Source organism: Saimiri boliviensis, chromosome 10 (genome assembly GCF_048565385.1).
Source record: "Saimiri boliviensis isolate mSaiBol1 chromosome 10, mSaiBol1.pri, whole genome shotgun sequence".
NCBI classification, from domain to species: domain Eukaryota; kingdom Metazoa; phylum Chordata; class Mammalia; order Primates; family Cebidae; genus Saimiri; species Saimiri boliviensis.
This window is the reverse complement of record NC_133458.1, coordinates 93,574,814-93,601,185: the sequence shown is the minus strand read 5'-3', so window position 1 is coordinate 93,601,185 and position 26,372 is coordinate 93,574,814. Positions and strand designations below refer to the sequence as shown.

The 26,372-nt window shown below is 49.3% G+C and overlaps 3 protein-coding genes and 1 long non-coding RNA gene across 11 annotated transcripts in view; 3 read left to right on the top strand and 1 right to left on the bottom strand.

The window, feature by feature from the left end:
* The window catches only part of HOXA3 (homeobox A3), a 46,251-nt gene extending 36,148 nt beyond the window's left edge, over positions 1 to 10,103 (top strand). For 6 of the 7 annotated variants that reach the window (XM_039472649.2, XM_039472654.2, XM_039472650.2 and 3 more), the window contains 2 exons: positions 5,508 to 6,153; positions 7,581 to 10,103. In XM_039472649.2, coding sequence (XP_039328583.1) covers positions 5,628 to 6,153; positions 7,581 to 8,386 — 1,332 coding nt within the window. In that variant the 5' untranslated portion in view covers positions 5,508 to 5,627 and the 3' untranslated portion in view covers positions 8,387 to 10,103. Of the gene's footprint in view, positions 1 to 2,419; positions 2,671 to 5,507; positions 6,154 to 7,580 lie in introns of those variants that run through there. The other variant, XM_039472653.2, reaches the window with a different exon arrangement.
* Positions 10,104 to 10,184: 81 nt separating this feature from the next.
* On the top strand, positions 10,185 to 16,429 carry HOXA2 (homeobox A2). Its single transcript, XM_039472932.2, has 2 exons — positions 10,185 to 14,165; positions 14,805 to 16,429. Exons 1-2 carry the CDS (start codon positions 13,787 to 13,789, stop codon positions 15,542 to 15,544), a joined length of 1,119 nt encoding a protein of 372 aa, XP_039328866.2. The 5' UTR covers positions 10,185 to 13,786; the 3' UTR covers positions 15,545 to 16,429.
* On the bottom strand, positions 16,352 to 20,222 carry LOC101044542 (uncharacterized). The gene is made up of 3 exons (XR_745817.3): positions 19,914 to 20,222; positions 16,897 to 17,214; positions 16,352 to 16,489 (listed from the first exon to the last, which is right to left on the bottom strand). It is a non-coding gene; the product is annotated as an uncharacterized LOC101044542 (long non-coding RNA).
* Positions 20,130 to 23,117, top strand: HOXA1 (homeobox A1). Of its 2 annotated transcripts, XM_010345696.2 has the most exons (3): positions 20,130 to 20,749; positions 20,953 to 21,047; positions 21,531 to 21,612. In XM_010345696.2, the coding sequence occupies exons 1-2, from the start codon at positions 20,402 to 20,404 to the stop codon at positions 21,010 to 21,012; spliced, it is 408 nt and encodes a 135-aa protein (XP_010343998.1). In that variant the 5' UTR covers positions 20,130 to 20,401; the 3' UTR covers positions 21,013 to 21,047; positions 21,531 to 21,612. The 2 variants fall into 2 exon arrangements, with proteins under 2 accessions (XP_010343998.1, XP_003935199.1); XM_003935150.3 differs by having other exon boundaries at positions 20,130 to 21,047; positions 21,531 to 23,117.
* Positions 23,118 to 26,372: the final 3,255 nt, after the last annotated feature.

Genomic DNA, 26,372 nt, shown 5'->3' with positions numbered 1-26,372 from the left:
TCCCCTTCTGGGATTTTGATGCCTCTTCTTGCCCACATTATTCCTCACCTTCCTCCCAGCTGCATAGCCTTGGAGCCGCCAGAGGCCCTCTCAGACGCCTTCAGGAGGACACCCTCTTGAATGGTAGAAAGGCACCACGGGTACCTTTGCTGCTCCAAGTATTCTTCTAGTGCTGAGAAAATGTTTTCTTCTAGTCCTCCCTGGATGAGAGATCGGGAGCCACGGGGATCTGGGGAAATTGGTGGAACCAAGGGGTCCTCTCAGTAAGGAAAATCTCTGCGGTTTTGGTGGAGCCGGGCGAACTGCTGCGGGATTTGTCTAGTAAGGGCTCAGCGGCGGCGGCCAGTATTTTCTGGAGGTGGAAATCAACAATTGGTATTTTATCTTTTAAAAATACAAACACCAATAACAAACCGACAAATAAAAACCTTCCGTCAGTATAAATTATTATTTTAAAATCATCTCGCCTACGCTTGCTCCAAAGCCAGTCCTTTGGATTTCAGTAGAGCGGCTTGAGACTGGGGCACCGACCATCTGTACGCCAGGATGTCGGACCTTCGTCTTGAGGTCAGAGCCCCACTTCTACCCGCTGAGGCCCGCAGCCTGGGAGCCACCTATGGGGCGGATAGAGGCCCTGGCCGGAACCGAGCTTCTGCCCCAGATATCCCTGGGCTCCCGCAGCTCCTCAAGTCGGGTCCGCGCGTTTTGCCCTGCAGGGTCTTGGCGCCAGCGGAAAGGCATGCATTCCGGGCTCCCCAGCCCCTGCTCCGGCGCCCTCGGTCTCCTTGGCTCAGAGAATTCCTTCGCCGGGAAGGTTTTCACGGAAAGCTGGCCTTGCCGGCAGCTGGCTTAGCTGAGAAGGCAGTGAGAGTCGCGTCAGCAGTTTGGAGGAGAAAGTGCGGGTTGATTATTGACCCACGCCTTCTTTCTTCAAATGCCACATCCGATCGGGCTGGTTTGAAGAGAAAATGCCACCGAATGGATTTTTGCAGCGGCTCTCACCTCCTACACAGGCCGGCTCCCCCTTTCAAGTTGCGCTGCAATATGCCATAAGGAGCAAGTGTTTGCTGTTTTGTGCTCTGTTTACAGCTTTGGGGCGCCGAGTCATAAATCTTGCCCAGCCATAAATGACAAAAACCATTGGTATGCATGAGGCCACCCTGGCCCGGAGTGCTTTTTGATTTCTCCCTTTTCCCCTGGCTTTGTTTTTCCTCTAAGGTGACACTTTGGCTCCTTGACAGTTTAAACATACTACTTATATTTTTAACACCTTCCTTTGAGAAGGACCCGCCGTTGACACCTTGGGATTGCAGGAAATCTCCATTTCTCTCTTTTTGCTACACTCATACCCTTGCAGAGTTTGCTTCTGAAGCCGGGGAGCTAAGGAGGCTTTGGGAGGACAACCATCCTCTTTCAAGTTGTGGCAATATTACCAGGCAAATTCTGGCCTTTCTTTTGCCCAGCTCAGCGTTACTCCATCCCATTAATTAGGAATATATATATAATTTAGGAATCCATTTGAGAAACCAAGTATTCCCCTGCCGTGTGTGTGTTTGTATGTAGATATGTATATTTGGAGTCAGACCTTTATCTGTCATCCCTATGGGTAAGCTGCGTGTCTGCACTGTGAAATGGGCACACGAGCCCTGCGATTCACGTTTCTAAACACCCTTGTGTGTTCCTGAGCCCAGAGCATCCCATTTCACTGCTGGAACAAGTGTCTGTCTTTCCCAGGTTACTTCCCTCCTGGCTGCTAGGATGTTAGCTGTTTCTGCCTAAAAATATAACCGAAGAGAGCCCAGGTGGCTCTTGGGGGTCTCTAGAGAGCCTTATCCCAGCTCCCCAAACCCCGACCCAAAGATCTGTTTGGGGATGGCAGGTGAAGTAAACTGGGCAAAGTCTGGGAAACTCACTTCTCTTGGTTCTCTTTCCCCTCACCGCACAATTGGAAGTGTCCAGGGCAGAGGAATACGTAGTTTCTCAAATGGATTCCTAAGAAATTGAGCCCAGCAAGAGAGCCCCTTTGTGAGAGCCTTTTGTCCTCATTAGCATAATTTTCCTGGACTTTAGTGACGCCTGGGAGCAGGAGAGGGAGGGAGTTGGGGGTGGGGGGAGGCTGCCCTCCCCTGGCCACCGCCGATCCCCTTCTCCTTCCAGTCCCTCCCCTCGCTTCAGCTCCATCCCCCACACCGGCCTGCGTTTCCCCAGCCGCCTTGGTCTTCCCTCCTGCCCGCCCCAGCACCCCCCACCGCACCCCCAGACCAGACGCTGCTCCGCGTGTAATATTCATAAGAAACATACCCAAGTCGGTGTCAGTAGCCCAGGCAGAGCCCGGCGCCGCACTAGCGCTTATCTCTGCTGCCCTCGGGAAGGGCAGGGGGCGGAGGTGTGGGGGAGGGGTGGGTGGGTGGGGTGGGTGGGACAGGGGGGTCCAAGCCGTCCCAGTCGGCCCTGGGCGAGCCGTGCCGGAGCAGCGAGGCGGCCACGCTCTGCGCGGCGGCGTCCGGGCCTCGGGGTCTCCTGCCAGCCTGCCGTCTCGGCTGATGCTGAGGGTCGGTGCCCATCCTGCGCCAAGGGGACCCGGCCGGGCCGCCGAGCCGGGCCGGGGGCCGGAGCGGGTGCCCGAGCCTCAGCCCGAGCCTGCGCTCTCGGCGCTCGTCAGAAGTTAAGGTAAGCAGGGCCGCAACCGGCCGCTCCCGGCTCTGAATGGCGGAGTTTACGTCTCGGTGATTTATGGCTGCAGACTTAAATCTCGGTTCAAGAAGAGTTCACAAGCCGGAGCTTCCTTCCCGGCAGTGACTGATACCCTTACACTTCGAGTTCAGGCCGCTTTCCCATCCCCGCCCCCACCTCTTGCCTCTCCCCTAGCCCAGCCTCAACTTTTCTGGGTTGGAGAGGGAAGGAGGGTAGGCAGGAGACTCGGGGCTCCTGTCCGAGGAACCTGCCCAGATCTGGGGCAAGGGAAGGCTAAGGAAGAGGAGGGAATGGGAAGAGAGAGCGATCTCAGAACTACAGAGGTTGAATTTGGGCACATCTTCCAGAGAGACAATAGGGCTCGCTTCCTACACTCAGTGTAGCCTCTTCAACTCTCTTTCGGCTCTTGCACCTGGGGATTATTGTCCAGAAACGGATCTTTGTAGAGAAATCTTACCTCATCCCCAGCCCTTGCCTGAGGGTACAAAGCAAAGTTTCCTGGCTGGCATTTTTCCAACTTCTTTACTAGGTTGCAAACTTTGGGGGTTGGGTTGGGGTGAGGAGATGTGTGAGCTCCGAGGTGGTGGTCTGCCAACCTGAAACAATAGGGAGGATTTTGGTGAGATCTCAGAGTAAAATTCATGTTTTACATTTGTGGGGGCTGTTGTATGCTCTTTGATTTTCACAGATATTTTTGCTGTTTTGCAAAAAATGCATAACTTGATAAAAAGGCTTAAGTAGCAGGCTGGTATAACCTGTGATAATGGATTAGCAAGTCACTAGAAATATTGCATGTGCGAAGTCAACTTAATTTTGTTTTATCTAATATCTTGCTGTTCGAGTGTCTAATTTTCCTAACCTGATGTTTTATTTTACACAAACTTGGTATCTAAAAAATTTATAATGCAGACATTAACTCTGCCAAATGTAATTAAGAACTGTTTTCAGTAAAAGAAAAGGAATCTGATACATTAAATTGCTATTCAGTTTTAAGTTTTATTTTATCCTGTATTTACTTTAAATCATGTTATGTGTAGCTTCCTATTTCCAAAAGAGAAACAATGCTTCAAGGCTCATGATCACTGACAGTAACTCTGGATAAGGGATGCTGTAATTTTTAATTGAGGTTCTGGAAAATTAATTGTGCCTGTTTTGCAGATGTTGGTCAGATTGTTGGCTTAATAATGAAATCTAAAGGAGTCCATTATTAACAATGAAATTATAATCATCTTCTGTTAGATGCAATACATTGTCTTTTTTCGATTTAACAAAGCATTTAATATTCCTGGAAAACTTGAATAACTTTGGCACTCAATATACATAGTTGGGTTGAATGAAATCATTTTCTTTTGAATTTGTTATAATTTTCTTAAGTGGTCAGAGGGACTGACATTCTGAGTGTGTGTGTATATGTGAATATTTGAAACTCTCATGGAACTTTTCTGTGCTGAGAACTAGAGGTTGACCGTGCAATCGTTGAAAACAAAAAGAAAACATAACTATTGCAAACTGCTTTCTAAATGAAAGAGGGTTGAGAAGGTTTACATCTGCTTTTTAGATTTTCAGTTATCCTTTATCTGGTATTTCTGAAGCAGGTAAATAGGCCAAGTAACAAATATCAACAACAACAGCACACAAAGATCAGGAAATTCTGGCAGGATTTTATGGCTTGTGGTTCCATCCCTCGTCCGGAGCCAAGTGACCCCCATACATCAAATTACATAGCAGTTTCTAAGACAGAACCTATTATCGTTAAGTTGGAAGGAGAGTTCAAGCCGTGGTCATGGAGATGAACGCTGGTTTTTCAGGTTCCTGGTGGGTTGTTTTTTTTCTCTAATCCATCATGTTTTAACAGGTAGAATTTGATAGTTGCCCTGAATAACAGCACCTCAGAAAGTCCAAGACAGGAGGGTATGAGAACCTTCTGTAACTGGGGGAAAGAAGTCAGCGTGGCTTGCTGGAAAGAGCCTGAGAAACAGGGAGAGGAAAGGAGAAAAGAAATCTCTAGGATTTGAGTTGCAACTTGCTGGTGGTGGTGGTGGTGGTGGGGGTGTTATTGTTGGTCCCTCCCCCTAAACACACACACGTAATGTGTGCCACCCAAAGTTTCCCCTTCCGCCTTTTTGGCCACGAGGGGTCCCTTTGGAGGAGGTGAATCATATCCCCAACAAGGTGAATTAACTGTCTTACAAGCTCAGCTTCTGAAATCCAGCATGGTTGGATGTGGCAATTTGCCTGAAATTTTTTTAATGCAAACCTCTCTTGGGGGCAGGAAAGTCTATGAAGGAGCTGGGTGGGAAGTTACTCCATCCCAGGGCTCTTTTGGCAAACATCAGTCCTAAAGCGGAGAAAACACCGGCGACTCAAGCTCCCCTTTGCCTCTTCGCCACTCCCAAGATTCCCAGAGTGGAAGAGTCCTGGGCCCTCTGGAGGAGGCCAAGGAGCAGAAACTAAGTGACACCCCAAGTTTCTTCTTCCCTGGAAAAGAAAACTCCCAGCCTTGTTTCTTTCTAGCCTATCAGGCCTTTCTCCTTTTGGACCCCGGCTCCTGAGAGTCAGCTTTCAGCCCTCACTCATTTTCCTTCTCTCTCCCCGGAAAATCCCCCAACTCCAGACGCAAGTTAAGCAAATATTTGTAGCTGCCAGTAAATTCCAGCGGTTTTTTATAGCGCGGCTCCCTGCGCCTGGGGCCAAGTCGTGCTGCTAAATATTGCTGACCACTTTTTCTTTTATGGCTTTCATGTCACTTAGCTATTGAGAGTAAGATGGATTTGCGCGGAGCCCTCACCGCGCTGCGCTTCTCGCCCCCCCAGGTCTGCGCGGGGCGGCCATTGGCGGCGGAGTGTCACGTGACCGCGGGGGCGTGCCAATGTGCGCCCTCAAGGGTGTCAAACCGCTGTCAGAGTGTGCGATCAAGATCGTGAAACAACGCGATGCAAAAAGCGACCTACTACGACAGCTCGGCGATCTACGGTGGCTACCCCTACCAGGCAGCCAACGGGTTCGCTTATAATGCCAATCAGCAGCCGTACCCGGGGTCCGCCGCTTTGGGCGCCGAGGGCGAGTATCACCGACCTGCCTGCTCACTCCAGTCCCCCTCCAACGCCGGGGGCCACCCCAAGGCACATGAGCTGAGTGACGCATGCCTGCGCATCCTGAGCGGCCCACCTGGCCAGCCCCCAAGCCTGGGCGAGCCGCCCTTGCCCCCGCCACCGCCCCAGGCCGCGCCCCCTGCCCCACAGCCGCCTCAGCCCCCACCTCAGCCCCCTGCACCCACCCCTGCCGCGCCTCCGCCCCCCTCTTCTGTCTCCCCCCCTCAGAATGCCAGCAGCAACCCCACCCCTGCCAACGCAGCCAAGAGCCCCCTGCTCAACTCACCCACAGTGGCCAAACAAATCTTCCCCTGGATGAAAGAGTCTCGACAAAACACGAAGCAGAAAACCAGCAGCTCCAGCTCAGGTAAAAGAGTGCCTTCTGGAAGAGGGTCCTCTGGCCTGGCTGCGCCCCCAAGCTGCTGCCCACCATATCCAGCACAGCCTAGGAGAGATGAAGCATGTCTGGAATTCACTGCTCCCACACCACTCCCCACCAAAAAGGTTTTCAGAGTCTTTGCAACTTAGGGAGGTGATAGGCCTCTGTGGGCTGGAAAACCCCAGAGGCCTTCGGGAGTCTCTCTGGACTTCTCCAAGGGCAAGTAGGGTCTAGTGTAGTTGGAATTACTTCTTGCTCCACTCTTGGAGTTAGGACCTCTATGCAGGAACAAGCTGAGCTCCACTGTCCATCTTTTTAGCACAGCTCTTCTAATGAAACAGTGACATCCTCCTCATGCTGAAATGTGGCAGAATAAAAACAGGCCTAATCACCCTCCAAGTCAGAATCAATGCTTTGCCTATAATCAGAGCCAATTTTTGCTCCAGCAGATGGAGTGGCTGCCTTACCTCTGGGAAGACCCTACTCAGACTTAATACAATGAAAGCAGCTGAAGATCTCCTGGGGGAGGGGGATGCAGACTTGTGATCCTAATGGGAACCACATGGGCCTCCTGGAAGTAGGCTCCACTAGAGGAAAGGCCCCAAGCCTTAGGCATCTTAGCATTTTGGTTACCTTTGCCCCTGCCTTCTCCAGTTGCCAGTGCCCTGTTCTGAGCCTGAGCATCTCGGACCTCCAGAGCTAGGATTTAGGGGGCCAGGGAAGACAGAAGGGTACAAGATTAGTGGACAAAAGCTGGGGCAGGCTGCTTGACAACATAGGAAACCCTAAAGAATAGGACCTAGCATGAAGGGCCTAGGCCTCTCCACCAGAAATGAATACCTTCAATGGGATCTCTTCCTTTGGGCAGAGAAGGCTTTCCAGTTTGAGGTTTCCAGTCTGCCCGTCTCTTGGAATGGGCAGGGGAGACTCTTCCTGGGTAGAGAGAAATAAATGGCCAGTAGAAGCTACTGCCTAATTATTGTCAGACAGTGTGGGAGGGAAAGAAGGTTTGAGTGTGTACATTAGGTTTGAGTGTGTCACATTTCAGTTACTGTGAAGGGAATGGAGATGCTGAGACGGGCCCACAGGGAGGCTGTTGTCTGATAGGTCAAAGAGACTAGTAAATGCCAAAATGTTAATAGCTCTAAAAAGAAAATCCAGACCAGGAAGGCAAACTGGGGCTGCTGCTTCTCTGTCCTTTCCCTGAGAAGCTTGTGATTGCTCCTTGGCTGATGAGGGACTACCACTGTTTTACCCACCAGGAGAGAATATAGCACCTAGTTCCTACTACTTTCTGGGCCCTGACAGAAGGAGAAATCTTTGGGGCCTGAAGGAAGGAGGGGCCGGGCTGGGTCAGGGGCTGGGCGGGGCCGCGGCAGCCCCTGACGCCGCTCTTCCTCTCTCTGTCCTCGCAGGCGAGAGTTGCGCTGGCGACAAGAGCCCGCCGGGGCAGGCTTCATCCAAGCGCGCGCGCACGGCCTACACGAGCGCGCAGCTGGTGGAGCTGGAGAAAGAGTTCCACTTCAACCGCTACCTGTGCCGGCCGCGCCGGGTGGAGATGGCCAATCTGCTGAACCTCACCGAGCGCCAGATCAAGATCTGGTTCCAGAATCGCCGCATGAAGTACAAAAAGGATCAGAAGGGCAAGGGAATGCTGACGTCATCGGGGGGGCAGTCTCCAAGTCGCAGTCCCGTGCCCCCTGGCGCCGGCGGCTATCTGAACTCTATGCATTCGCTGGTCAACAGCGTCCCGTATGAGCCCCAGTCGCCCCCGCCCTTCTCCAAGCCCCCCCAGGGTGCCTATGGGCTACCTCCCTCCTCCTACCCTGCACCCCTGCCTAGCTGCGCACCCCCGCCAACCCCACAGAAGCGCTACACTGCGGCAGGGGCGGGCTCAGGGGGCACCCCCGACTATGACCCGCACGCTCATGGCCTGCAGGGCAACGGCAGCTATGGGACCCCACACATACAGGGAAGCCCCGTCTTCGTGGGGGGCAGCTATGTGGAGCCCATGAGCAACTCCGGGCCAGCCCTTTTTGGTCTAACTCACCTCCCCCACGCTGCCTCGGGCGCTATGGACTATGGGGGCACCGGACCGCTGGGCAGCGGTCACCACCACGGGCCGGGGCCTGGGGAGCCGCACCCCACCTACACGGACCTTACGGCCCACCATCCTTCTCAGGGAAGAATTCAGGAAGCACCCAAGCTCACCCACCTGTGATGGTGGGCCCGGGGCTACGCGCCAGGAGAGTCTCCCCCACCCACCTTTTTGCTTTGGTTGCTTTTTTTTTTTTTTTTTTTTTTTTTTACGTTCTTCCTGCCCTTTCCTTCCTTCTCCACCCCCGCACTCCGTTTCCCGGTTTCCCGGCTCTTTGGTAACGCATTTTTATAGTTTATGTGACGTAGCAATCTTGGTTGCTGGAATGGCTGTATCAGTAGCGATATTTATCTCTTCCTGCCTCTCGCTAGGCCACTGGCCCTGCATCCTTTACCTTCTCCACTCTTTGATCAGAAACAGGGTATATGAACAAATTTTCTAGTCGAGTTTTCAATGTGAATTTGTTCGTACATTATGGCTCCCGAGGGGAAGCGATTACTTTTTTTTTTTTTTACATTTTTTTTTTTTTTTAAATTGCACTTGTAAAGAGAGAAAAAAAGTCAAAGGCGCTTTGGAACAGGGGCTCCCTGTGCAAGGATGACTAAGTGTACGTCTTTCCGTGTGTGTATGCTGGTGAACAGTCAGATTTATTTATATTTTTTTTGCAAGCATTGAATAATCTAAGTTTTAAATATTATTTATCCCCATCCGTTCGTATTTATATTAAAGAAATTCTGTGCCCTGATTGTTCAGAAGGGTTCTTGGACCTTTTGTTCAACTGTGTATTGGCGTACATAGAAATTTTTTTTATTTGAAAGGGAAATAGAATTCCCTTAAACGGTAATGATGCAATAAAACCAGAGAAGATACAGCTTTTGAAAACAGTGATTTAGGTTTGAATCCGGCAAAACTGAAAAATATAATCTGTAAACGCGAAAAATGCTAGATTGTGTTGAGAGTTCTACATTCCTTGCTGCTCACATTCTGAGAAACAAAACAAAAAGAAATAAAGTTTTTATTCTGAATAATATCCTTGTTAAGAAGAGGTTCTTTGGCCGAAGACGTGGGTCTGCGTGGAATTCAGGCCTAGGCGAGCGGGCAGAGCAGGCCGGGTGCAGCAGCCCTCCAGCTCCAGCACCAGACCTGGCCAGGCTATTAGCCCGGAAGTTCCGCGAATTCTCAGGATGGCGGCTGGGGCGCCAGGCGGCTGCGGCAGCTCTGGTAACGCCGGGCAGCCCGCTTGCTGGGCTGCCTGGTTCGCAGCTGCTGCGGAGGCAGGCCGAGAGCGCTGGGGCTGCAGAGTGCTGAGCATGGAGGAAACAAAGGCATCCCAGCCCACAGCGCAGGGGGGGCGCACAGGTGCCCCGTGGCCGGGCGGGGAAATAACGCAGGGCGGTCTTCTGCTCCACACTCTTCCTCGGGCCAAAGCTGACCAGCTATTGCCTAAATCCCGGGATTAGCCAGCCGCACAGAGGATGCTGAGCACTTTCCGGGAGCAGTTGGACTCCTGGTCTCCTCTGGGAGTGCTTCGCGGTCCATTATTATGTCAGGAGGAAAGAATGGTTCCTAAAATCTGCACGCGGAGCGAAACAGTTTGAAAGGGATTGAGGCTCACCCGGGTCTCCAGCAAACGGAGGATTGAGCTACGGAGAGTCGCACTGAGCCAGCCCTTCCCCGGACTGCCTAAATCCCAGCATCAGCTTCCTACTGAATGTAGTATTTGGCATTCTCTGAATTTATTTCCTCTCCTCCTTCCCTCCCAGCTTTCTTTTTATGGCCCCAGGGGGAGGGGGGAGAGCAAGGAGATCGGTATCTTTGAAATAAAAATGCAATTTTATAAGTACTTTTTTCGTTTGATGCTACAGAAGCTAAATATTACATTTCCATTCCTGGATTTAAGATAGGGCTGCCTACTGACTGGCTGGTAGAGGCGAAATAAGGCACAGTAAAGGGAAATATTTCAATCTTCAGATTTAAGGATTCCTGGAGAAAGGAACCAAATTCAGGAAATGCAAACCTCAGACCTGCATCCCCATCATCACCCCCTTCAGAGCTAGAAGTGAGGAACAGCTTTCACCTGGGGATCAGGAGCGTTGGATGTGACAAATAAAACCCTATTCTCCCTGGATTGTATCTTTCAGAGGCAGAAGTGGAAAATGTCGCCATTTTGTTTGCAATCCAAAATATCCATCATCATGGCCTCTATCTTCCTCCTGTGAAGCTCCCTCAGAAGACCCTTAGAAGCAGGCACTGGAGCCATTTCTGGGTATCTGCTGGGTCCCATCAAGCTGCTTTTAGAAAAACTCCTCACGGTTTAAGGAAAAGGCTCAGAGGATGCAAAGCCAGGCTGCTGTTTCTCTCACACCCAGAGGTGCTTTCTCCATATCTGTCCTGAGGCTGTTGATAGATATACATAAATCCTTTTTAAAGAGTTTGGGCTGTGGGAGAAGTAGATTTGCTCCCCACACCTCAAACTTTGTGCCAAAATACGGCGCACATAAAAATGCAGAGGCTGCACAACCAGGCTTTGTGAGAACTAGAGTTTCCCTTTTGGTCATGCTGAGCAGATACAGGAGTCTTCTTTTAAGTAATCAGTTTAGAGACACGTGTAAAATTACCTGGAAAAAATAAGGAACAGCTGGGGGAGAGATCCACCTAAGGATGAAGATCTTTCAGGGATACCACTATTTGAACCTGTTTCTGAAATCTACTCTTTAACTGAGGGAGGGATGGTTTGGAGGCTTCCTCCTTCCCCCAGGGCTAAGGTTTTAAAATGAGATTCTAATACGATTTCCCATATCTTACCGGTCAAGACATTCATTTTGGCTTTCAAAGAAAATATTGATTCACCCCCCAGTTTCCTAGATATTAAAAAGAAATTCTTATTAAAATATCTCAGGGTTAAAGTAATAGATTTGGGAAGATTTCAGTGTTGAGTGGTCAAAGAAAAGGGTTTCTTCCAGATGGTATTTGAATTAAGGCAGCTGAGGCCGGCCGAAAGCTCTCACCCACGCAGCCCCTGACAAAGCCTCAGAGATATGAAGGCAGTGCTGCTCCCTCTCTGCATCTCCCTTCCCTTAAGCCTGTAATATTTTCTGGTAAAAGCAAATGCCAACAGCCACCATCCCAGATTATGCAAAGCACCCTTTTTAAAAGCAGCCCTATAACCCTCTTCACTGCCAAAAAATATTTTTTAAAAGACTAGTTTTCCTTATTTACTTGCGTTTCTTGCTCTCTTCTTTGCTCGGTCACATTTTATCTTGGAAGGAGCTGGAAGCTGAAATGTGTTCTTAAGGGCTAGAAGCTGTCAAGGCTTTTGGTGAGCAAGATTGATCGCGCCCAGACTTCCTTCGGAGCTTTGTTTGGAATAAAAGCAAGAAAACTGAAAAACCTCACATTTTCCAAAATAGCATCTCTATCTGCAAGGCAAAACTCTGAGCTGGTCAATGATACAGGCCACTTTATATCTAATTTCCACCTCAAACCCTCTTTGATGCCGGCCTCAGAGATGGGGTCCTGTCTCTGCTCCTTGGTTGGCCTTTCTTGTTTTCTACGTAGATTTTTCTCTCCTTCCATCCTCTCTGTCCCTGGCCATCAGAATGATTTATTTTCCTGCCACTGATGCCTGCCGGCCTGGGGGAGTCTGATCACTTGGTCCATTTCAAAGGAAGCAAAAGCGAATACCCATCCTTTGCGGGGGGGGGGGGGCGGGAAGAGGTACCTCCAGATCTATCTCTCGGCCTCCTCCCCTCTTTCTGGCTTGGTGGATTTTTTTAAAGTTATTGTTTGGAACCTAAAGGTGTTATCTTTTGAACCCTCTAGCACCGTCCAAGATGCGTTCAGTCTCAAGCCTCCGAATTGGAAAAAAGAGAATGAAGGAGAACGAAAACCTTTATATTCCTCCTTGGGTCGCCTCCTCTCCCCGTAGTGCTGTTTCTCACAACAGAACCCGGAAGCAAACGTCCCCGGTGCCCAAGGATCAGGAAGGTGTGGGAGGCAGTTCAGGCTGCCAGGGAGCCTTGGCTGTATCTGAACCAACCCCAGCCCTCAACCAGAGCGACAAGGACAAGAAGAATGGTAGGAAAAAAAGAGAAAGGGAGGGAAAGAGAGGAACAAGCATCTTCTCTTTCCCTGCTGGTAACTTCCAACAGACTTCCTGGAAATCGGAAATACTCACCGCACCCGAGCCCTACGGGTATGAAACCCAGAATGCCAGGAGCCGCACGCGCCTGCTCGGGGCGGCATTTCTTTGGCTGGTCGCCGCCCTGGCTACAGGGATTTGGACACATGGACCTGGGGTTGTTGTCTCGCTTGGCACATGCATCTTTCTCCAGCCACTCCTGAGAAGTTGATGGCGCAGGAAGGTTGGGAAGCTTCGAGAGCCTCCTCCCGTTTTCCGCTTCCCGCCGGAGCCAGATGCAAAGCTGCCGTGGAATAGCCTGCTAACAATGGGCCGGGGGCGCAGACTCTGGGCTGGACACTGGGAGGGGGGCGAGAGGCTGAGGGGAGAAGGGGAGGCGGACTGAAGAGAGAGGGAGGGAGAAAGGGGAAGAAGAGGAAAAAGTGGGAAAGACAGACAGACGGGAAGGAAAACAGAGACGAGAGAGATCAGTTTTGAGACCCAGGAACTAGTTTTAGGAAAAGTGAAAAAGGAAATGAGAAAGAAAAGGAGGTACCCCTCCCAACCAAACTCTTTCTTTTCTTCTCTCTTTTCTGTCTTCTCTCTCTCTCTCCATCTCTCTCTTCTTCCCTCTGTCTTTATTCTCCCTCTCTCATCTCCTTTCTCCCTCTGCTCCTTTCTCCTGCTTTAACAGAACTTATGTGTCTGGGATGCAGGGTCCTCGGGTGTCAAAACTTTGAAGATTAATGGATTACTTTGTTAATGACTGCAGGCGTCAGACTGAGGTGCTTAAATGATTTGTGAGGTGCGAGGCGTCTTCCCGACAGTCCCAAACAATGCACGGAGTGTGCGGGGGAGGCAGACGGCAGCGGCTGGCGGGACCGACAGCAGGGCTCACACTCACACACATTCACACACTCACACACACACTCCCAGGCGCACACACACCAGATCCTTGCAGATCAGGAGGTGCGCAGGCAACCTCGCCCCCACGCACTTCGGCACATCCCCACTCACACCCACATATATGTATTTTTGCCCTGAAAAAAGTGTAAATAAAGCCTCGCTGGCCCCCAATGAGGCGTTCCTTCCCGACTTTTTTGGATCAATCAAACAGACAGTGGCTTCTTTTGATTAAAGCCCAAATTGTCATTGGGCAGAAGCAATCATGTGACAGCCAATTCGGTCCAATTTCAACCTTGTCTCCATGAATTCAATAGTTTAATAGTAGCGCGGTCCCCATACGGCTGTAATCAGTGAATTAGAAAAAAAACACCCCAGCAGCGATCTTGTATGATAGATTTTTTTTTTCCTCTGCGCTCGCCTTTTTCCTGGGCCTTGCCCCCCCAAAGCCCCTCCAAAAGAGGGAACTTTTTCTCCGAGGGGGCTCCAAGGAGAAGGCCATGAATTACGAATTTGAGCGAGAGATTGGTTTTATCAATAGCCAGCCGTCGCTCGCTGAGTGCCTGACATCTTTTCCCCCTGTCGCTGATACATTTCAAAGTTCATCAATCAAGACCTCGACGCTTTCACACTCGACACTGATTCCTCCTCCTTTTGAGCAGACCATTCCCAGCCTGAACCCGGGCAGTCACCCTCGCCACGGCGCTGGCGGCCGCCCCAAGCCGAGTCCCGCGGGCAGCCGCGGCAGCCCGGTGCCCGCCGGCGCCCTGCAGCCGCCCGAGTACCCCTGGATGAAGGAGAAGAAGGCGGCCAAGAAAACCGCGCTGCCACCGGCCGCCGCAGCAGCAGCCACCGGCCCTGCTTGCCTCAGCCACAAAGGTCAGTCCAAAGACTTGGCCCCAGGTCCCCGGGATGCTCTTCCTTCTCCGGGCTGCGCGGAGCGGCTGTGGGGGGAGGGGAGAGTGGGCTGGGAGAGAAGGAGGAGAGGGAGAGATGCTTGGTTGCCTTGTCCCTGCCCCTGTGGACTCAAGATTGGGTTTGATGGAGAGGATAGGGGATCCTGTGCTCTACAATGAGACATACATATTTTTAGGAAGTGGGGGGAAACTTTCCCTAACTTGTGTAATGTGGGATGATTTATTTGAGTTGGAACTGACCTCCTCTTGTCTAGTTGTCCTAGAGTTTGGCTTTTTGACAGTAATGAAGAGTGATAGATCGCTCTTGCTCAGCTAAGCAGCTGATGCATTAATTATAAATTGTGTTGTGGCTGATATAAAGTTTGCTCCCGTATGAAGAGGTTGGGGGGAGCCACAGGCAAGAATTCGAGAGAGGTGGAGATGGGGTCTTCCCCGGCTGGGCTCCCAGGAAAGGCAGTACAATAGCTCTACTGCATCCAGGGGCGGCCATTTTGTTGCAGTTGATCTTTTCTGCTATATTTATTCTCCAGTGAAATAACCCGGCTCGGACCCCTCCACCTCCAACTGTGAGTGTGTCTCTTGTTGGTTTCCCTTTCCGCAGAATCCCTGGAAATCGCCGATGGCAGCGGCGGGGGATCGCGGCGCCTGAGAACTGCTTACACCAACACACAGCTTTTAGAGCTGGAAAAAGAATTTCATTTCAACAAGTACCTTTGCAGACCCCGACGAGTGGAGATTGCAGCGCTGCTGGATTTGACTGAGAGACAAGTGAAAGTGTGGTTTCAGAACCGGAGAATGAAGCACAAGAGGCAGACCCAGTGCAAGGAAAACCAAAACAGCGAAGGGAAATGTAAAAGCCTTGAGGACTCGGAGAAAGTAGAGGAGGACGACGAAGAGAAGACGCTCTTTGAGCAAGCCCTTAGCGTCTCTGGGGCCCTTCTGGAGAGGGAAGGCTACACTTTTCAGCAAAATACCCTCTCTCAGCAGCAGGCTCCCAGTGGACACAATGGCGACTCCCAAAGTTTCCCAGTCTCGCCTTTAACCAGCAATGAGAAAAATCTGAAACATTTTCAGCACCAGTCACCCACTGTTCCTAACTGCTTGTCAACAATGGGCCAGAACTGTGGAGCTGGCCTAAACAATGACAGTCCCGAGGCCCTCGAGGTCCCCTCTTTGCAGGACTTTAACGTTTTCTCCACAGATTCCTGCCTGCAGCTTTCAGATGCAGTTTCGCCCAGTTTGCCAGGTTCCCTCGACAGTCCCGTAGATATTTCAGCTGACAGTTTTGACTTTTTTACGGACACACTCACCACAATTGACTTGCAGCATCTGAATTACTAAAAACATTAAAGCAAAACAAAGCATCACAAAACAAAAACCGCTTTGACCAGGTGGTTTTGCCTTCTTTTATTCCGGGAGTTTCATATTTTTATTTTCTTCTTGAGCTACCCCTTCCCTCCTTTAAATGTTGAGGATTTTCTGTTTAGTGATTCCCTGACCCAGTTTCAGAGCCATCTTTTACAGATTATTTCGGAGTTTTAGTTGTTTTAAACCTAGCTCAACAACCTTCTGTGATTTCCTGCGAGCAATATATGAGGCCTGCAAGAAAGTGATCATATAATTGTATCTTCACTTTCTTTTTATTTTTGTATTACATTAGGATGCACTGTCATGCATATTTTTCATAGAATAAATTCTCCTTTGCTATAAGTAGCTTTCTTATTTTTCTCCCCCTCTTTTTTCAAGGCTCATATGGTTTCTTTTTCTTTTAGCCTAACTTGGTAAATAAAATTATAGTCACAATTTATCTTCTTTTTTCAATTTTAATACATTTATTAAGGTGGCATGTTCAAAGTCTTCAATGGACAGCAACAAAACAGAAAACAAAAAAATGGCTAGGGCTTCTAATAAGTGGTTTTTGCTTTTTTGCTTCTTCTTCTCCTCTTTCTTTTTAAAGGGAATAGATCTGATTTTCAATGCACAGCCATAGATTTAAATTGGTAATAGAGACAGGATTGGGCAGTCTAAGATTTGGGCCAAGCCTAAGCTCTTGAAAGTGGAGAATTAAAGTGCCTACAGAAACCCCCAACTCCAGGAACGAGTAACATGGAGTTTCTTCAATAAGCTACCAGTCTCCAGGCCAATAACTACGTTATCAACAATTCATTTATTTATACATTTTTGTTTCAAACATCTACACGTCAATCCCCTCCCCCATATATCCCTCCACATTTTCAGTGTGGTTGATAAATCTCCCAGCTGTTGATGGGTTCTGGCAAAACAGACCTAAAAGATAGAGAAAACAAAAAATAAAACAAAACAGTGATTACTATCTGGAAAATGCACCCCAGAAAAGGTTCTTTCCAACCCTGTGGTTCAGTCACTCTAGGATTCTTTTTTTTTTTTTTTTTCCGGGTCAGAAAAATCAATATTTCATTCTTAAACTGTTTACATTGCTAATAATGGATCACTAAGGCGTCGAAGTCAGGTTAGCAAGTTGAGATTTAAAATGGTGTGTTTCTACACCCTAGGTTATAAATTAAGCCAGTTTCTAGAAAGAGAGAAAAGCACTTTAAATAAAATAACAATAAAACGTAATCTAGGGTGTGGCACTGGGTTGTTGCTTTTTCCCCCCTCCCTTCTTAGGTATCCCCATGTTTATTTTTCCCTTTCTCAGCTCTGTTCTTACTTACCGTGAGAAAATGCAGCATGTAAGCAACATGCGTGTGGGGCGGGTTGATTTAAGAACCCAGCTCTTTATCAGCAAAGGCTTGAAAGTTCCAATGAAAACGCGATGTTTCTTCATAGATTTGCTCCCTGCCTTCCCTTGCCCCTTCCTCCACTAAATCCCAGCTGCGGCGGCGGCGGCGGCGGCGGCGGCGGCGGCGGAGTGTAGGGACTATGGCTGGTTTCCGGCCCCAAACTCAGCGAGGAGCAGGGCGTCCCGGCCTCAGCCAGGGCTGCGCAGCTCCTGGATGCGATTCGTCCTACGCTCATAAATCAAACGCTTTCTATGAATGAGAATGTCATCAAAGAGATCAATTGCAGGAACACATGCACAAATAAAAATCCTCTTACGTATTTGCTGGGGATCCCCGTCCGAAAGCATTAAGTTAGAAGGCGTTTAGTCATAATTCATTTTTATTGCTCTTTTAAAACAACAGCTTGGCTGAGCTACGGATGCCATGAACAGCTCAGGGCCTCGGCCGCGTTTTGTTTCTTCCTTATTCCTTCCCATTCTAGTAAAAGAGTCCTGAAAGAGGCATTTTGAGCCAAGCAAACCGCTTGCAGGCGATCATTTTAATAGTGACCAAGCTTGCCTTTCACCAACTCTCCCAAGGCGTTGCAAGAGACTAGCTCGAATCTTCGGGCGCTGACCTACTTGCCTAGAGGGCCAAGGGTCTCCTACTCTGTGGAACGGTCCCCAGGATTTCTTGGGGGAGGGAGATTTGGAAAGAATCGAGCTACAGAAGCCTAAGGTCTCAAGGCCAGGGGAGGCTGCCTTTGTGTGCCGTTCCCTGAAAGCGGCGCTCTGGGCTGCCAGCCGAGGCACAGCCGGGCCGGCTGCGAGCGCCCGGCCTGCCGGGAGCCGGGAGCAGTAAACAGAGGAGGGCGGCCGCGGGCCTGTGTGCTAGTGCAAGCTCGTAATCCCAAGAAACACACTCCACCCAAGATGCCCCCGAAAAAAGGCCAGCAGAGAGGAAGAGAGGCTGAAGGAGAGCAGCGCCGAGACGGCGAACTAGCAGAGGAGGGAGAGTAGCTCCAGCCGGGGTCGGCTTTGTGGCAGGCGCCCTGCAGCCAAAGGGGTCCTGAAAACCCAGGCTGAGGAGGACAACCAAGGTACAGGAATGAGGCAACGGGGGAAAATGTACCAACTTGCTCGCTCAGGCTTGGAGGGAGGAATACTCGCACAGCCAGCACCTACCTCTTCACATCCTGTCCCTCCCCCACAGGAGTTCCTTCTCTCCCCGCTGCGGGAAGCTGGCGCTCCCAAGGAAGCCGCCTCCAGGAGGATCGCCTTGCCTTTCCCCTTCTCCAAAACCAGGATTCCCAGGAGCTGAAACTGGGGCAGGGGTGACTTTTCCTGCCTGTGCTCCCTCTTAACCATGCTTGGGATGGATCCAAGTCACAGAGAAATACCATTCCAAAAGGAAATGTTTGGGGAGAATGTTTCATTGCTACTGAGGGAGCCCAGGGTCAAAGGTCTGCATGGGTTTTCCTTCTTGAGGGGACCGGTTTGGGGGGAACTTAAGTAGTGGAGAAGAGAATACACAAGACTGAAGGGTGACTAACGTATTTGAAATGTGCCTGCCTTGAAAAAAAAAATTCCTTGTTCTATTTACCAGGGGAGGAAAGGCTGAAGGGAAGTGGAAACCCCAGACCCACATACATTCCTCACTATAAATTTCATCTGTCTGATTCCAACTTTGTACACATGGTTGGAGTAAAATTTATACAGCATTGGCTGCAAAGCTTCTTGGATGATTTCTCAATTTCTCCTACCCAAGATTGCATCAGTTTTTGATCTGTTTGGGTTTTTCTCTCAACAAGCCCAGGGTTAACGTGAAACCTAACAGTAACCAGCAATTAACTACCCCATCAGCCTCAGGGTAGTAGGAGGGTGATGGGGAACAGGACCCCTGGCCTGGGATGACACTCAGATTTCCACGTGTCTTTCTAGACTAAAAGGTTCTCATAAGCAACTACACAGTCCGTTGGAAAGGGGAGGTGTCGTTGTGGTAAAGTGTTCCGTCCACCATGAGCCATCTGTCCACCGCCACTCCCACCTGCCAGTCCCCACACCCACTCCAGACATAGAGCACAATGAGGGGGGATTATAAAAGGAAGCTCTCTTTTTCTTCTAACATCCCTCTTCAGAAAAACAGAAACGCGAGGGGAGTTCAGCGTACTTTGTTGGAGCTGTGGGCCCGCCCTGTGAGGCCCACGCAGGAGCATGGAGGCTCCTAGGTCTCAGGGCGCCGGCAGATGGCCGGCAGCACACGGCCTGGCCCCCACGCTGGCCACGTCATCTCTCTTCCCCGCCTCCTACCCCTCAAAATCCGGCGGCCAAGTAGCTCCGCATTCCGGAGGGTTCCCCGTGGAAAACTGAGTGGGGGAGACAGAGGGGCGGAGGGGTGGAGAGAAAGGGGCGGAGGGGGAAGAGAAAGGGGCGGAGAGCCAGGAGAGAGGGAGGGTGGGGAAGAAGAGCCCGGCCGCCCCCGGCGTTTTCGGGGCTCTTCCGCTCCCGCCCCCGCCCCCGCCCCCGCCCCCAGCTCCCACCCCCCACCCTCGGTCGAATTACAAAAGCTCTTCATTGCCATGCTAATGACGGGCAAGGGTAGTTGGGAGAGAGTTTCCGAGACCAGCCTGGAGAGAGTAAAGTTTCTTTCTTGCCCTCGTCTCCTTTACGCTCGCCCGAGGTCCTCCCAGCCAGCCCTCTGCGCTCTTCCTTATCCATTCCGAACTTGGAGAGCCAGTGGCCCAGCCTCGCCCTCCGCCACGGTTTTCTACGCTCCTCACAGCCCCACGGCCTCCCAGCCCAACCTCAGAGCAGAGGAGGCGCCCTGGGAACCCGGGGCACTGTGTCAGCCGGATTCCCGGCCTTCCTACTCCGTGCACTGCGGGCTCGGCCCGCGTACTTGCGGCCACCCGGCCACCTGGCCCACTGATTCCCGCCCCGAGAAAGCCGAGAGGCCTCTTCCCTTCTCACCTCTCGCCAGTTCATCTTTCAGTACACGGTGGGGAGGAGGAGGGGACGAGGGCGGGGGACGCCTCCCAGCCCCCACCTCCCGGAGGCCGGAGGGGGAGGGAGGGAGCAGCGGAGTCGGGCGCGCGCAGAAGGCAGCCTCTGCTCTCCTTCGCCACAGCACTCCGAATCGGCCTTTGCAGTCGTCGCCGCAGCTACCGCCGCCTGGGCTGCCTGGGGGGGCGACTGCGCGTCACCTAGACGGAGGAACGCCGGGGATTTAAATGCCACTGAAATGGTGATCCATCACCGCGGAAGCCGGCAAACTTTTGCAGGAGGCTCAGCCATTGGCTGACACCGTCACGTGCCCCTCCCCTAGCGTCCTCCGCCCTCTCGCCCCCCCTCCTGCGCACTGTACATTCATATCATTTTTCTTCTCTGGTCCCATGGAGGAAGTGAGAAAGTTGGCACGGTCACCCAGGGCTTCGCAGGACCAGGTCACTCAGTGACAGATGGACAATGCAAGAATGAACTCCTTCCTGGAATACCCCATCCTCAGCGGTGGCGACTCGGGGACCTGCTCAGCGCGAGCCTACCCCTCGGACCTTGGGATTACAACTTTCCAGTCGTGCGCGGTCAGTGCCAACAGCTGCAGCGGCGACGACCGTTTCCTAGTGGGCAGGGGGGTACAGATCGGTTCGCCCCACCACCACCACCACCATCACCATCCCCAGCCGGCTACCTACCAGACTTCCGGGAACCTGGGGGTGTCCTACTCCCACTCGAGTTGTGGTCCAAGCTATGGCTCACAGAACTTCAGTGCGCCTTACAGTCCCTACGCGTTAAATCAGGAAGCAGACGTAAGTGGTGGGTACCCCCAGTGCGCTCCCGCTGTTTACTCTGGAAATCTCTCATCTCCCATGGTCCAGCATCACCACCACCACCAGGGTTATGCTGGGGGCGCGGTGGGCTCGCCTCAATATATTCACCACTCATATGGACAAGAACACCAGAGCCTGGCCCTGGCTACGTATAATAACTCCTTGTCCCCTCTCCACGCCAGCCACCAAGAAGCCTGTCGCTCCCCTGCATCGGAGACATCTTCTCCAGCGCAGACCTTTGACTGGATGAAAGTCAAAAGAAACCCTCCCAAAACAGGTCAGTCCTGCAGGTTGGTGGATGCTCCTTGATTAATCTGGAAGGAGCTGACATGCTTAATTTCCAAATAAAATTAATAATTTTTTTTTTAATAAAAGGCTTTTGTATCGAACTAGTGTTGTAGTGCATGAAGAGCATGGAGAGGGTGCCCAGAGGTGTTGGGGCAAAGAAGCCTCAGGGGCTGTTGTGTTTTCAAGGATTTTATACATTTGGGAAGTAGGAAGTGTGTGGGGGTGATGATTGTGAACGTAGTGTTCTGTTAATATCTCCAAGGCTCCATTAATCACCGTCTGACCACGCTAATGGTTGACTTCAGGTTAACACTTTACACCTCATCATTCACCCTCCACAGCCCGATTTGTGTTGAGTTCTTGATCCTTGATCTTTCCTTTACCTGAGTGTTGCCACGAAGTGTGTAGGGGATCTCAAGTCGATTTAAAAATTTTTTACCTTTCCGTCTCATGGCTTCCCACTTTGCCCCAGGGAAAGTTGGAGAGTACGGCTACCTGGGCCAACCCAACGCGGTGCGCACCAACTTCACTACGAAGCAGCTCACGGAGCTCGAGAAAGAATTCCACTTCAACAAGTATCTGACGCGCGCCCGCAGGGTGGAGATCGCTGCCTCCCTGCAACTCAACGAGACCCAAGTGAAGATCTGGTTCCAGAACCGCCGAATGAAGCAAAAGAAACGGGAGAAAGAGGGTCTCTTGCCCATCTCTCCGGCCACCCCACCAGGAAACGACGAGAAGGCCGAGGAATTCTCGGAGAAGTCCAGCTCTTCGCCTTGCGTTCCTTCCCCGGGGTCTTCTACTTCAGATACTCTGACTACCTCCCACTGAGGCGGCTCCAGCCCTAGACCACAGCCCAGGCATCTTCTTGGGCTAGGACTTCTTACCCAAAGCACATGCTTAGCTTATCTTTCTTTCCATTTACAATGTCTTTCTTTCTTTCTGATCCTACCTGGGGAGCTCCTGGCCAGGATAATATGTTTGCAGATAATTCTGGACCAGAGACTTGGTGAGGGTTAACACCTTAATCCAGATTGGGTGCCAGCATCAATTTTCTGGTGGGCCTTAACATCCCTCCTGCTTTTAGGAGAATTCACAGAACCTTCTGTTCCTTTCAGGATGTCCTTTTGGAAAATAGTTCCCTTTGCCAACAGAAACATGCCAGAGGGAATCTTCTCATCTTTTTATCTAACTACATGTACAGCTCTTCCCTCCCTTGCCCTTGAAAGTAGGATATAGTGAAAGGAGAGTCCAGGAGCTCACGAAGAAGAGATGCACTATGTGTTTACATAACTAAATCATCCCCTAATTTAATTCAGTTTTGTGTGTGTGAGTTTGCTGGTTGTAAATACTTTGTCCTGAGAGATTTATCTTTATACAGGTTTTCTAGAAATGTTTAGATTAGGTTACCAAAACAGGGTGGGCAGACTCTCAAAACTGGTACAATTTTATATGTGCTTATAGGTGAAAGAACAAATTCCCTCATTTAAACCCAATCAGATGCCTCAGAGGGTAGCCTCAATTTGTTCTTACAGTTCAGGAGGCCTACAGAGCACAAAGTTCAGAAACCAGGCTTCCTGTGCTAAGTCTCTCCTAATCCTTACCCCTTTCTTCTCGGGCCACCCTCCGTTTAAAATTTGTGCTGGGTAATCCAGAACTTAAAAGTATTATTCAAACCAACTTCTTCCTTCCACAGTTATCTTAGCTGGATATGTTGTATTTTCAGCTCAGTTGTTAATGTGATGGATGGCACAATGAATGTATATTTTGTGTGATTCGTGAAATAGTCTTTTGCATGTCGCACAATGTTTGATGTTCCCCAAGTACCACACTGAGTTCTATCAGTTATCCTTTGTGAGCCTATGATATTCCCCATTTCCTGTACAATCATGAACAGCTCTGAGATTCTAGAGTGATATGATCCAGAGCAGAGTTTACGGGTCTTAGGATGTCTGTAATAAATAAATATACTCAAGTTTCAGGTTTGCTTAAGCATCTGTGTATTTGGCTGGGCTACAATTTGTTAATTCCTACATTGGCACATTTCATGTGGGAAAAGGGAGAAGGGTGGTAAATATTTTCAAAGAGATGAGACTTTTCTTGAATAAAAGTTAATGTTTTCCATTATCATGTAGCTGAAACTCCCCCATGAGTATAATTTCCCCTAGCCAATGTCTGTTTAATAGGTTGATTCTCTTTAAAATAACAGCTCCTTTATTATAATCAAAGTTCATAATGAAAAAAAAAAAGACTGGTGAAGAAATTTATGAAGCAGATTTATTTTTGAAACAAACATGGATACTTCCTGGGTCAAGTGCTAACCTTTTCACCTCCAACTGGATGTTGACGTATATATAAACAGAACTCCCTTCAAAAGCCCAAACTGTCTTCAGTCAGTCTTTCCTCGCATCAGTGAACCAAGAGCTAAGATATTCACATTTAATTAGCTCCAGTATAAAGCTGTTGTGAGGATGGGGCCCTCATTCCACTCCTTTTCCTTCTTTTTGGGTTGTCAGGCAGAGTTCCAATATATTCCACCTTTTAAATGTAGTGTTTTTAGTAAACCCTTGCATCCTTCCCCCATTCTTCTGTCAACATGTATCCCTTCCTGTAGCTCTTCCCCTCCTCTTCCCCATCTCTGGGTTGCACATCTCATTCCCTTCAGACTCAGCTTTGATTTTATAGCCATCACGGCTGTAATGGATCCACAGTTTTATTTCCATGCCACATAACCCAGAAAAAAAAAGTTATTTTCTTCTCTGGGCTCAACAGTTACTTCCAGGTGAACTTGTGGAAGCTACCCTGAAGTCTTTCAATATCCAAGTTGTTTCTGACCATGGCACATATCTGCTCTCAAAAGAGGAAGCCAGCAAATGATAGAGTTCAAAGTGGCTCTCCTCCCAGACCTCTTTATTACTTTCCTTTACTTTCACATATTTTTGGACGCATTTTATTTAGCCCAGCAGTAGAGCAGAAAATTTACAGCATTGAAAACAAACACAGACATATGACTTCCTTCCTCTTCAAAGAGTGTTTTACAAAGGATAGGCTGGAGGAGAAAAACCCTACAGAAACTTGGAATTTGCAGGCCATCTAGAGCATTCGTGAGAATTCCTGCACTGCTCTGTCAAAGGAGAGAAGCCTGAACTTTGCAGGCGCAGTTGCTGCGGCCATATCAAGGGCGCCGGGTGCCCTCCCCTCAGCTGCTGGTTTCTGAGGTTGCCTGTAAAAGACTAAAGTGGTTGGAGAAGAACTTCAAAGACCATCAATCCTTTCTTTCATTTCCTGCTTGGCCTTATACTGTATCTTTTGTTTATTAGTGTAAGGCCACACAGCAAAACAGATGGCTGGTTTCCAAATACTTTAATGTGTTAAAGTGTCATTTGCATGCCACTGGCTCCATTTCAATATCTAAAAGCAGGGCACACTGGAATCCCAGAGATTCCAGTCTTTACGGTGATTTTAATGCAGCAGAGAGAGAGAACAATAAATTATGGCTAACCATCTCTAGCTTTCTCTAGATCATGGAATAAATCAGTTAACAAGCAATGCATTTAGGAAACATTAATACACCTTTCAACAAGGAAAACATTTGTATCTTTTTAGGTGTCTCAATCGATTAAATCAAAGGCGCTTAACACATCCTATTTCAAGGTCTCTTTTTTTCTGCTTTGGTCTCTGAGCAGTTAGCTACTTGAAAAATGACAGTGATGGTAACTGAAACAACACACAATGGGAAAACTGAAAATAACATTTTATTGATACATTTAAAAAGAAGACAAGGGTCTCAATTAGGCACCTGGGATAATTGTGATATAAAATTCTAGTTTTCTAATGTTTTTTCCTCACTTCCTCTACATTTATCCAGAGTACTCCCCAAATACAGAGTGTCCCCAAACTAGGCTGAGTGGAGGTCTTGCTTTGGCTCTGAAGTCTGCTCTGAGTTTCACCTTTGAAAGTTTACTTTTGGAGGCTATTCAAATGCAGTGGTGTTTTCCTCAGGGGCAATCAGATTCTAACCGATCAATATTTACTCAGTCTGAAAGGGTTGTTGAAAAGGCTGCTAACAACAAACTGCTTAGCTGCTCACCCCTGTTTAATCTCAGGTTCACCGAAAGTTCAAGAAGAGATGAATGCAGTGATGGGTCACTTTAGAATGAGTCCCAGCAGTTTATCTGAGCTCTCAGTTAAAGGCAACAATTATAGTTCCATCCCTCTTTGGGAAAGGGGCAACTTTCCTATTATTCTTTTGCTAAACAATGTTTACTAGAAACTTAAAACACTTTCCTCTCCCCTCCTGGTTCTTTTCTTTTCTTCCTTGTTTTTTCTTTTTTTGGAAGCGTCCAGCTGCCCTTTCTGCCCCCTCTTCTAGTTTTCTGCTAATCTATTAGGTTTCATTTGACTTTAAATAAATTACATCAAATATTTTTAAAATGTTAAATTAGTCTGACAGAAAAGATCTGATTTATTTCAGGTGCCACGAGCTATGAAATGAAGCTCTTTGGGCCGTGAGAGTTTATCTTTGTGAAAGTACAGAGCAAGATTGAATTGAAATCCATTTGTGTTTGAGTAATATTGACAATCAGAGCCCCAATATCAATCTGAGATGGCTGTTGAGACAGGAGTGGGAAAAGGGGGAGGGAGAATTGGCTTGCACAGAAGCAAATACCTCGGGTGGAAAGTCAACTTTAAAATTTTACGCCTTCCTAATGCATGAACTATTGAGAGATGGAAAAGGAAGACCTAAGGAAGCCAGTGGGGAATGGTGAGTAGAAGATGCTAGACACTGAAGCTAATTGCTACAGCTCTTCAGAGGTCAAAGTTCATGTAATCACTGCATAAATGCATACTAAATAGGGATTTATTAAGCTTTCCTGATGGCTGAGCACGTCTGTGAAAAATGGTCACTGCTGTTTGTGTTTCCTCCTTAAGAATAATCATTCTTAAAGTGGGCATTTCAGGCTTTAATTTATTTTGAGAGACAGGCAACATCTCTGCTTAAAAATTTTGAAATTAGTGCATGAACAGCATCTTTCTTTATATTGATTGGATGGGGCTGTAAAATACCTCTCTCACGCTTAGAAGCGCTACGGCTTTTTCAGTACACACAAGAACACACATTAGCATGCCACTATTGGATAAGCTAGTCACTGGTCAACTTTGGTGACCCTCTGCCTTAGATAAGTCTGCTTTGTGCCTGCAATTCTGACAACACAGAAAAATTCTGCCTTAGGACTCCTTGTGCCTAAATGACCAGACTTGAATGGGATCCATATCCCTAATCTCTTACTCTATGGATCAGAAAAAGGCCCCCAGA